We start from the raw sequence: 12,702 nt of genomic DNA, 5'->3' as shown, positions 1-12,702 counted from the left end.
GATGAACGGATCTTGTCTTCAACTGTCTCATACCTGCGTTTTCTTCTCCTTCCTGGTCCTCGTCTTGATTCAGGAGCTAGCACATCAGCATTCCGAACAGTATCTGGAACCACCCAACTATCCTCAGGAACACCTATTGGATTGATAGTTTCTTGATAAGCTGTTCTCCAAGTGGAAGTCGTGTACATGTCATTCGTTAGTGAGGATGGGGTTCAGCCAACTGTTAAACCAGTCTTGATTGCGTCTTTACATGGGATTTTTAGTAGGTCATATTTTCCACATGAGCAGGTTCTTCTATCCAAATCAACCAGGAAGTCGATTGTATCTCCACGAACCAAAAAAGGATGCTCGTTAACTGGCTGGACAAGAAACGGTTTACCCTTGTTAATCCGTCTATCTATCTTTTTCTCGATGGCAATAGTTAATGGTTCTGTGTGCTTCCTGCGTCGTGTGCGTCGTTCGTAGAACCAACGGGTAAGCATTTCTCTGATGCTATCCAACAAAGGAATGACTGGATACTCTCTTGGTGAGTGCAAAGCAGGGTTTATTGATTCAGCCGGGTTTGTCGTCCTGATGTCGTACCTGTATCCTTGAAACTGACAGCGAGCCCACTTTGTAACATCTGCATCTGTTAAATATTTTCCAATAGCTAGACTAATATTGCACACAGCTTGGAATCGCTTCTGAAAATCAACAGCTCTATAAGGTTTAGAAGCTTTTGCAATCAATCCAACCACTCCCTTTCCTCTGTAATGTGTGACCACATTATTTAACAAATGGTGAATACAAATTCCATGTTGAGAAAGAGGATACACATTCTCAAGTGCCTTACAAAGTGAGTTATTTCTGTCTGGCACAAAAGCAAGAGCACACTCATCCGGAACAACAACCTTTAGTTGTCTGAAAAACCAATCCCATGAACGATCATTTTCTGAGTCCACAACCGCAAATGCAATAGGATACAAGTTGGAGTTTCCATCTAAAGTTGTCGCAACAAGTAATACCCCTTTGTATTTGCTCTTCAAAAATGTCCCATCAACAACAAAAACTTTTCGCATGCTGTGTGAAAACCTCATACTGATTGCCCAAACGAAACGAAGAGAAATCTGAATTTACCATCAACATCGGTTTCGTAAAAAGTGTGTGTTCATGGATTAGCTTCTTTCAGCATGTGCAAGTATTTTAGAATTTTTCCAAAACTCTTCTCGGGAATACCTATAACCAGACTAATTGCATACTCACGAGCATCCCACGCTAATGATTTAGATATCTCACATCCATGTTCCATTCTCATAATATGTATGATATCATTAGCTTTGGGACCTTCTTTGACACCATCATACCTATGCATTATTAGACTCCCAATAGTTTTTGCAGAAGCTGTTCGACAACCATTATTCATACTTGACGCAGCACATGTATGATCCGCCACATAATTTTTGATGATGAAATATATGGATCCCGATAGCCCCTCAGCACGAACACTCCACTTACACTTGTTGTCCACACATCGGATGTACCAAAGTTTTCTATCTGAATTCACCACTTTGTAATCGAAGTTATTCTTCATTGCTGACATTTCCAATGCTGCTTTCAACTTTGATTTGTTTTGAAACGTTTCACCTCTCTTCACAACATCCTTCAAAGAGAACCGAACACTTTTTCCCCTATCGTCTTCTTTTCCACATAAGTCAACATCTTTATCTTCTTCTTAGGCGTTCGAGTTACATTCGTCTTCAACATCCTTGCTCGATTCAGATGAACTACCAATGCCATCTCGTGGTGAAAACGAGGAAGGCTCACCTAGCTCTCTGAAAGGCGATTTAGATTGCTCCCCATCGAGCTCAATGTTGTCGCTATTTCCATTGACAGGTGAAATAGACACACACAACTTTGTAGAAGCTTTTCCACGTACATATGTAAGAAAATTCTTGACTTGCCGATCATTCCCAATGATAACTGGGGGACAGTCTATCGTACTGATTAACTCCATAGGTAAGTAGCTTAACTCAAGCTCGACATCGTTTTGGTCAATTCCAAAATCCTCAAAAGCCATAGTCCTTAGATCTTCAAAGGAACTTGTCAATTACACAGCCAGTACTCTACCTCCTTTTTCCTTATCAAATGCAAATCCCCATCCTTTACAGGGATCAAATTTCCACACTCCACAAGAGGCATAGATATGCATGTTCTTCAACAATGGATTCAAATTTTTGGGGTGGTTTCAAAATTAATCAAGAACATGTGAAGAAGAAGAGAGAGATCACGGTTATTTAAAAAAAAAATAACTTTAGGAAACATGTAAAATTTGGGAAAATAAAGATTTACAGAATATTTTTCAACAGATTTTTGGAGAGATTTAAGGAATATTTTCCAAAATAATTTGAATTTGGCAGAACATGCATTCAGCTGCCAGTAGATTGTAATATGATGGTAGATACGACGGCAGAATGTATAATCCGGCAGAGATAGGTTATAGTATCTTAGTAGATAACGAAATACTACCACGGTAGATTATTAGTAACTTGCAGATTCTGTGATTCCCAGCCAGTAGATATATAGGAAACAGTAGCTCATGAAATCTTTCGTGTTTCAGATTGTAAGCAAAACCGTAACCTTTTCTTTCTGCGGTAGTAGACCGATTACCAAATCGTAGATTTTAACATTTGTAAGCGCCAGATATCTATGTTGTTGACCGAAACTACGATCTACATAGCCATAGTTAGTAGATTTTGTTTTCTGCTATCCGAAGATCAAAATATGAAATTATGTTTCACTAATATTTAGTCAACCAAATTATTTTTCATATGATTGTTCCATGTTTATGTATATTTTGAATATTTTTTCATAATTTTCTGACTCTTAAAATAATTGATATGAATTTTTGAAGTTGGCCTGGGGTATCTAAGTCCAAATCCGACCAAAAAAAGATTTATGGTAGAGGGACAATGTAGTTGTTTTTCTGTGGTGTTTTGACAATTTTTTCTAATATAATCTTATATATTGAATCATCAGAAACCCTAACCGTCAAGAAAGAGAGAGAGATTTTTTATAGTTTCAAGCCGATGGACCGAGGCTTCTATAGCTTGGACATCGGCTTGTTTGATTCGTTTTGCTTCTTTTTCTTTGATTTGTTTTACTTCCAGACACTTGGTTTGTTTGATTACCAATTTATTTTAAATCTGAAAAAGTTTTTTTTATTGTTCTTTTGTATGTTTCTTCCAATGGATTTGGTAAAACAAATACTTCGGTTTAATTGAACCGTTTAGAAGAGGTAATTGACAGATCTACTGCGAATGGTGGCGACGAGTCTTATTGGCTTCAATCGTTGATGGTTCTTCATTTGATGGTGATGGAGTTCTTGATGCAAACTATGGTTACTTTGAAAGGCATCATGAAATTATATGGAACGGTAATCCTTTTTACTCTGTTATTATCAATAGAGCAATATAAAGAGTTGTCTTGTCTCGGTGACTCCTACTAGAGTATTAAAAGAAAGTGGCAATCGTTCTCAATTCAGTATGAAGTGTGGTGTTTTTGGATTAATACGAAGATTATCTCACTTGAGATTCAACTATTCTAGAAACAAATATGAAATTTTTATATGAAAAATTTTTATTCATTCCTACGCAAAATAGGTGTGTGTTACTTTACATTGGATCCGTACTGGTATATCAATTTTCTACTTTTGTTTGGTTAGTTTTCTTTATTTCAAATTCTTTGCCTAGAAAACTTAACAATACTATCCAGTGTCAAAAATAAAATCATATATATTGATTTTTCCAAACGTAAAGACTTGAAAATCGAACGATAAACAATAATAGTACAAACGAGTGATTGAAGTGGAACCAAATAAGCCAAAGATTTTTCTTTTCAAAAAAAAAAACCTTGTTAATCAAAAAACATGACAATAAGAGAAAACAAACCGTTGACAAAATACAAAGCAATGAACGTTAATTATTATTACGAGACGCAAAAAATAAAAAACAAAGTTGCAGCAATCTATTAAGGGTATGACTGGTTTTCCCGCTACCACCCGCAAACGCAGCTTTTGCGGTTGGTAGCGGTTGTTGGCGTTTTGCAACAATCGCTCAAACCGCTTCAAACCGCTCCAAACCGCTCCAAATCGCTTTAAACCTCATAAATTCAAAAGCTGGTTCCAGCTAGCGTTTGCGGTTGCAGGCGGTTGCAGGAGGATAAATTTTTTTTTTTTCTAAAACCATTTAAATACAAAAATAAAAATATTCAATAAAAAATTTAAATTAGAATTATAAAAATACTAAAATATATCTATTATATTTTAATTAATATTATAAAACTTTAAAATGAAAATATTTTCTATAATTTTAAAAAAGTTTAAACTATAACTTTCTAAATATAAATTTTATATTTATTATAATATTATTATTTTTGATATTTTATAATGATATAAAATCGGTTGAACCAGTTAGGCCCTAACTAATAGCGAATCAGTTATTAAGGGCAAGACTAGTTTTCCGGCTACCACCCGCAAAAGCTGCTTTTGCGAATGATAGCGGTTGTTGGCTTTTTGCAACAATCACTCAAATCGCTTTAAACCGTTTCAAACCGCTCTAAACCTTATAAATTCAAAAGCTGGTTCTAGTTAGTGTTTTCGGTTGCGGTTGCGGGAGGATAATTTTTTTTCTTTTTTGTAAACAATATAAAATCAAAGATAAAAAATTCAATAAAATTTTAAAATTGGAATTATAAAAATACTAAAATATATCTATTATATTTTTATTAATATTATAAAATTTTAAAATAAAAATATTTTCTATAATTAAAAAAAAATTAAAACTATAAATTTCAAAATATAATTTTTATATTTATTATAATTTTTAATATTTTTATAATTATATAAAATGTAAATATTATTAATTTATTATTTAACCGCTTATGTATTGGTAGTTAACCAGTCATAAGTATCCCGCAAATGCACCAATTTCTAACCGCAGAACCAGTCGTACAAATCTCTTAAAACCGCTAGAAACCGCAACCACCCGCAACCGCAAACTCCCGCAACTGCAAGCGCTGCGTTTGAACCAGTCAAACCCTAAAACGAGAAAATTATGCTTTCCAGAGATGAGCCAAAGGAATCAATAACCAATATTGACTAAAGAGAATAAAGCTAATAACCAATTAAGTCATGCGATTCACAAGCAAACATCACCAAATGCAGGCGAATTATTTTAAAATTTCAACCGATCCTTCAAGAACATATGTAAGCCTAAAGATAAGAAAACTTCTTTTTTTTTTTTGATAATCTTGGTATGATTCCAAAGGCTTTCTAGACACAATGACTAATCAACAAGAGGCTGGAAATCCGGGTTTTCTTGCCATTTAAAGCGTCTAAGGATGGCCAAGGAAAATCGAACCCATGATGGAAGCTCCAGCTGTAACCCCTTTACCACTAAGCCAAGAGCACTTGGTTTAAAGATAAGAAGATAAGAAAACTTGACGCAACAACAGATTCATATCGATTCCACCACATGTCCGGATCAACCTGTTCTTAAAAAAATAACTTTTAACAAATATCAGTATTGTTAATGCAAAGCATAAACAAAATTGAAAGATTTAAGAGCGTATAAACCTTATAATATGAACAACTAATATTTGTAAAAATAATAAGAACATAAATCAAAATTACAATACCGAAATAAACTGATAAAAAAGAATTGCAGAGTAAAGATTGTTAATATATTTCCTTAAATCTTTAAACGCCTATAATGTGACGATTTCACAGCGCTCAATCTCCCAAGATACAATTGCGTATGTTTTTGTCTCCCATCACCGAAAAACAGAACCCGTGGAACTTAACTTTTGTGTTGTACTCTCAGACATAAAAAATAAACTAATAAAAATATTCAAGTGGGAGAGAGTAACTTTTTGTTGTTGTTGAATGTTTGTTTTTCTATAATGCTAATAAACCTTTTTATAGAAAAAATAATGAGAAACACAAGTTTCATTTTTCAATGGTGCACTAATGGAGTCTTTAATTCTTGTCAATTATTATGTTCATTTATTCCACATTTTGACTAGGAAGTTAAAGAGAAAAATTATTATTGTTTGGTCAATTCAAACTAAATAATATACTTTAAAATATATTTTTCAAATTATTTTTTATCAATATAAAAGATCAACATAAATTTATTTTATAAGATTAAGTTAGTGAACATGAAATCTAACTAACAAATCAAAACCCAAATTCAAGTTTGAATATCTAATGTGTGTATTTGCTAATTTTTCTCTTTTATCTATTTTAGGCTTTACTATGGCAATGAATGTTTCAAGCGGTTTACCCATTCCACTATGCGGGACCAAAAGCTTGCTTCCAGTCATCTTGTTTGTTAGTTTGTAAACCTTATTTATTACAAAAATAAAATAAATAGAGAATAAAAAGTGCGGTTCAAAGATGACACTGTATATAAGTGAACGCACCTGAAAATAATAAGAAGCCAGAATATGGTGAAGAAGTAATGAAAGTAGTCAGTAAATATGGCAAAGCATCAGGTCAATATATCAATTTTGATAAATCATCCTTAATCTTTGGTAAACGGATTAATGCAACTAATAGACAAGATATTAAAGATGCACTTGGAATACAGAATGAAGGAGGAATGGAAACTTACCTAGGCATCCCCGAAGACATAAGTGGATCTAAATGCAAATTTTTTGCTTTTTTAAAGGACAAGTTGACGCATAGAGTGAATGGATGGACAAGTAGATGACTTTCAAAAGGTGGAAAGGAAGTACTGATTAAGTCCATTTTGCTCGCTCTTCCGACATACGTTATGTCTACTTTCCTGCTCCCTTTGGAGATATGTGAAAACCTAGCCAGTGCAATCGTCCAATTCTGGTGGAGTTCTAATCCACCAAAGAGAGGAATACACTGGGCGAAATGAAAAAAAGTATGATTGCCAAAAGAGGAGGGTGGGATTGGTTTCCGTATGATCCATGAGTTTAATCTGGCACTATTGGCAAAACTCTAGTAGACTATGGAGACTAGTACAATTTCCTGATTCTTTGGTGGCCCGAGTATTAAAGGGAAGATATTATAGATTGAGCTCTCCACTAAGAGTAAACACTGCTAGCAGCCTATCCTATGTGTGGACTAGCATTGCTGCTGCAAGGAAACTGCTACTACTGGGAATCAGACAGAAGATACATTCTGGTTATGAAGTTAAGGTGTGGGAGGATCTGTGGATTCCAACAACCTCTGCGCGACCAGCTGCCCCCATAGCACCAGTTATGCATCCTAATATGAGAGTCAGCGACCTCATTAATCAGGGATCGAAGGATTGGGATGTTGGTCTATTGGAAAACTATGTTAATCCTGAAGACATACCACTCATAAGGAGTTTGGCCATAAGCTCAACTCATCGTCGTGATACATTCTGCTGGAACTACACAAGGAATGACCAATACACAAATCTAGATATTGGGTGGCTCAGAATTTATTAAAGATCGCGGACGAAAAGGAAGTTTTGGAGCCAAGTATTTCAAAGCTCCAAGATTTTGCGTGGAACTTAAAGGCGCCTACGAAGATATGTCATCTTATATGGCAATTGTTAACTGGTCATGTGGTAGTAACGAGGAACCTAACAAGGCGCAATATGAGGTGTGACAACTACTGCCCAAGATGTGGAGAAATAGAAGAGACTGTAACCCATGCCATTTTCGAATGTCCACCAGCTCTCCAAGTTTGGTCTCTGTCATCAACTCCAACAAGCACATATATTTTTCCGGTATCAAGCGTCTACACAAATATGGACTATCTATTCTGGAGGAAAAACAATATTATTGTGCCAGAGCAAGATAGGGATCCTTATCCCTGGATAATATGGTATATTTGGAAGGCTAGGAATGAAAAACTTTTCAAGGGAATAGATAGAGATCCTTTGGATCTAGTTCGACATGCAGAAAGTGAATGTCAAGCCTAGTTTGATGCCAATGAAGCGGTACAACCAGTGGTACAAGAAAATAATCCTGAGGAACCATGGCTTGGGTAATATTTGCTTGCTAGATGGATCTTGGACATGTGCTGGGAACATTCAACTTATGGGGACAAAAAAAATTCCGCGACGCGAATCAGCTTTGCATTCGGAAGTACAAGCACTGCGATGGGCGATGAAGAACATGCTTCAACATTCAACATGTCAGAAGTTCGGGACAGACTGTAAGGAACTGATTTCAATGATAAAGGACCCCCAAGCTTGGCCAAGCTTTGCGACGGAATTGGAGAGGATTGAAACGTTACAGATATGCTTTCCGGACTTCAAAATAACTCATGTTCCACGGGCACGCAATCAGACTTCTGATTTTTTAGCTAAGACTGCTAGATCTTTCCATAGGGAGTTGCATTTTATTGGTTGTTCTATTCCGGTTTGGTTACCCAGACCACCTGAAGTTTGAGTAATAGAATAGCCTTTTGACATCAAAAAAAAAAAAAATAAAGAGAACTTTTTTTTTAATTTGTTTTTTTCTTTCTTTTGGTTGACTATTGCACAAAATTTTGAATATATTAAATATATATATATATATATCAATAACAGTACACTAAATTTTATATCATACTTATATGCATACTTAACAAAAAATATTTTTTACAAGTGAAAAGATACTTTTAATTAAATTTGAATTATTAAGTAATATACACATTTATTTACTAAAATTTTATAATATTTTGATATATTAAATAGCTTTGTATACATTTGAATTATCATAAATATTATAATTTATTTAATTTTGTAATTATATTTTTTCTAAAAATAAAATAAAATATTGGTTATAAAATCCAATAATAGCATATTAAATTTCATATTTCAGATATATAAAATATTTTTTAAAATTATATTAGTATCGCTGATTTTTAGTTTGTATGATATAAATATATTATATGTATCCCGCATGTACATTGTTCATTATATATGTCACCATTCATATATTGTTTTGAACCGCTTATTTTAGACGAACCGCAGGTTTTTAGATATAGAAAATAGTTTTTAAAATAAAATTTATATTTTTAAAAACTATATTAGTGTCATTGAACTTTTAGTTTGTAAAAAATAAATATATTATATGTATCCCGCAGTTACACCATTCATTATATGTCACCATTCATACTTTGTTTTAAACCGCATACTTTAGACGAACCGCAGTTGTTCCGCAGCATGCGTTTCTCTTATACAAATTGGAGTTAAATTGTATGTAGTAACTAAGTCACTTGTCCTAGGACAACCGCTCAATCCGTTGTTACCATCTCGAGCCTGTATAAACAAATGTAATACCTTTGATTTTAGCAAAGGAATAATACAACCGTACCAGCTTACATAGAACAATAAAAACAAACTGAAATCATGCTGATCCAATCTCATCATAGAATTCATACTTGCAAAATTGATGTGAATTTGGGGGGAAAGAGGCAATAGTGAAATTGGTTTAATCTAACCAAACCGACAGGTTTGACTAATCTTTATTGGGTAAAATTTAAAAAAATTCTTTTTTTACAAAATTACATAACTTTAGTAAAAATATATATATATATATATATTTTTTTTAAAATAAATAGTTTCTTTGATTAATTCACATGATCAAGACACGTGAAGGATGAAGCTTGTCATCGTTGACAAATGGCTAAGTAACGGAATTAATGTTGACTAAAATCAAGGTTTGCAGAAATCGTATTTTACGAGTGGAGGTATAACATTCAATTAGTAATTGTTTCCACGTTTATTAAAAAAATTAAACCACTATTATAAATGCAACATTTTTGCAAATATAAATTTTTAATAATTTTCAATAACTTTCAATCCGTACAAATTCAATAAGTTTAATTAACTTTTATAAATTTTAAAATCATAGCATAAAATATTATTTTGTGAAAATTTTTTTGAAAACATTTATCTTAGTAGAACGGAGAGAATATATTTTAACACATGTAATAAGAATATGTCTAGATCGGGACTAGCATTGTTGAGGACGGAATTGGACGATTTCTCCATGAACCGATTCTCTGGTGTTAACATGTTCATGTGTGTATAAATATAAGCATATGTATGTCACGTTCGAAGAAACAAAATAAAACTCAAACCTCTCTCAACCCGATTAAAGTTTTCTCTTGCCGCCGTTGATAGGGCTTCTTGCCCTCCGACAAGAACTCACCTCTTCCTTTCTTCCATGTCTCTTCTTGCACCACGTTTTTTTGTACCGCTGCTCCTTCCTTTTCCTCCGGAACCGCCACCACCACTCGTGTTTCTCCAAGATCTGCCAGTCGCATGTTCTTCATGTGACCTTCCCGACTCTCATCTTCCTCCTGACCCACCGGATCTATTGCCTTCCATGTGCCACTTCCTAAGCTCTGCAGCTCCAGCGACTCCTTTGTCTGCGTGCTCGGTAAATGTATCGTGCTTGGTGATGTTTTCTTCTGACTCTTTCAATGACTCCTTTACTGCAGTATGAAGGTTTGGTTCTTGGTGTTATCCAGCTCCTTCTAGCTCTAGCATGTTCAATTTTGGCACCACAGACTACATGCCTCATGGTTCCCAGATTTATGGTAATTCGTTAGTTGTGCTTGCTATTAGAAGTGAGATGTTCTTTGGTTGGGTTTGCGAAGCTTTGTTCTCTGTTTTTGATCTATCATTGGGTTTCTAGTTGTTCAGAGTTTCATAGTTTCACTTTTCGTGTTGTTTGAGGAGCAGTCAAAGTCACAATGAGAAGGAGGTTTTAGTCGCGCTTTATTTGATCACATGTCTTAGTATTCATAGTATTCAGTAACAATTTTGTCGTCTTGGTGTGATCCTTTACTGTTGTATGCAAAGTTCCTTTTATATTCCAACCGTGGTGGTGTTGCTATTGCTCTCTAACCAGTGGAAAGAAAAGTTATATTATTTGCCTCCTTCCATTGCATTGGATTTGTTTGGTTTTCCATAGACTAACTTACTTCTTTATGGAGTTTATCTTCTTTCTTAAATTTTCACATGGTTTAAGTAATAGTTGTGTATGGAGCTTTAAGTTGATTGTAGCTTCTGTTTTTCTAGTTCTTTTAAAAACTTGTATCCGGAGGCTCAAGACTCGCTGGCATTGCAAGATTTTTTGATGCAGATAATATCTTAATTATTTAGATTGTTATATATTTTGATATTATTTTAATTAGTTAGAATTATCTTAACTATTTTCTATAGTTTTAAATTTATTTGGTTTTCGTATAAATAAATCTTATGCCTAAAATTGTATGCAGTTTATAATTTGATTAATAAAATTGAGAATTCTCTCTTTTTTCTTTGTTTTCGGTATATCTATAGAGATTTTTGCACCAGTCGATTTTGTTTTCAGCAAGGATGCATTCAAGACCACGAAAACATACGTGAAAGATTTCATAAGTGTTATCAAATGTTTCTTTCATAAGTGTTATCAAAAGTGAAACATTGAAGTCAAAAGGTGAAGAAAGTAATTGCACTACACGTCGTATGGCTAATAATGAAAGAGATGTGTGACTACACGGTGGATTTAGAATGAATTTTTCACATTCACAGACACATTCTGATAGTCCTGGGCATTCGGTTTATTCGGGTCATCCGGTTCGATTTGTTCGGTTTATTCGGATTTGTAAAAATTATACCGAACTAAACCGAACTAGTATTCGGTTCGGTTCGGTTCGGACATCGGTTTATTCGGTTCGGTTACATGCTAAAAACCTTATTCCGAACTAAACCGAAATTTGGTATTATCGGTTTATTCGGTTTGTGTTTTGAATAATGGCCGAAATTTTTAAAAGAGCATCAGAGGTAGACGATCCGTAGTTGGATGGTGGAGCGTCGATAGAATCAACAAAACAGCAAGCAGATAAACGAAAAGCCAAAGTGTGAAGACGATCTGAATTATGTGTTGATAAGAAAGGTCTGACGGCTAGGAAAAAAAGAAGATGGATCTAGCTGTTTTGTGCGGAAGAAGAAAGAAGGGAAGTGCGACGGCTAGGTATGAGACCAAAGATGCTTTGGCCAAAAAAAAAACAAAGAAGTGAAGAAGGAAATAGTGCCGGCAGCAAAAAAAAAATATATTTGGTTAGATTTAGGATTTCTTTTGTTTATATTTTGTTTAGGCCTCACGGACCATGGTTATTAAATACTCGGCCTTGCATTTTATTTAAAATGGACATTTGACCACTTGGATTGAACGAATGCATCAAAATAAGTCCAAGTGTAAGAAACAATAGTAACTTTATTAAAAGCCCATCTAGCACAAAGTTTAAAAATCAATTAGGTTTCACAGAAGAAGAATGACGGCGGCTTCTAAATTCAAAGACGAAGAAAAAAAACAGATGAAACAGAAGAAAATAAAAACTAACGATGCTGAACGAATGGAGACATAGAGAACAAGACCAGAAACCGAAAAAACCGATTGGTTTGAAGCCGCCGAACCGAACTGACCAAGAAACCGAAGTAAATTGGCAAAAATGCCGATCGGTTTGTTGTCTCAAATTTGAATGAAACCGAAAACCGAAAACTTCGGTTCGGTCGGTCTGGTTCCAGTTTAGTCCGAATGCCCAGGACTACATTCTGAGTTTCTATTTACAGCTAGAGACACATCCCACATGTGACACACATATTCCATGTGGTTTGTCTCTTATACCCTTAGACTGTCTAAGGTAACTATACACTTTCCTATTTTCAGACTAAACAGAAG

The 12,702-nt window shown here is 34.5% G+C and overlaps 1 protein-coding gene across 1 annotated transcript; it reads right to left on the bottom strand.

Annotated features, from left to right (window-relative positions):
- Positions 1-212: 212 nt before the first annotated feature.
- Positions 213-1,058, bottom strand: LOC106297530. The gene has a single exon (XM_013733752.1). It carries the CDS (start codon positions 1,056-1,058, stop codon positions 213-215), a length of 846 nt encoding a protein of 281 aa, XP_013589206.1.
- Positions 1,059-12,702: the final 11,644 nt, after the last annotated feature.

Source organism: Brassica oleracea, chromosome C6 (assembly GCF_000695525.1).
Source record: "Brassica oleracea var. oleracea cultivar TO1000 chromosome C6, BOL, whole genome shotgun sequence".
Taxonomy (NCBI): domain Eukaryota; kingdom Viridiplantae; phylum Streptophyta; class Magnoliopsida; order Brassicales; family Brassicaceae; genus Brassica; species Brassica oleracea.
Note: the sequence above shows the minus strand (reverse complement) of the source record. Positions and strands in the feature narration are given on the sequence as shown.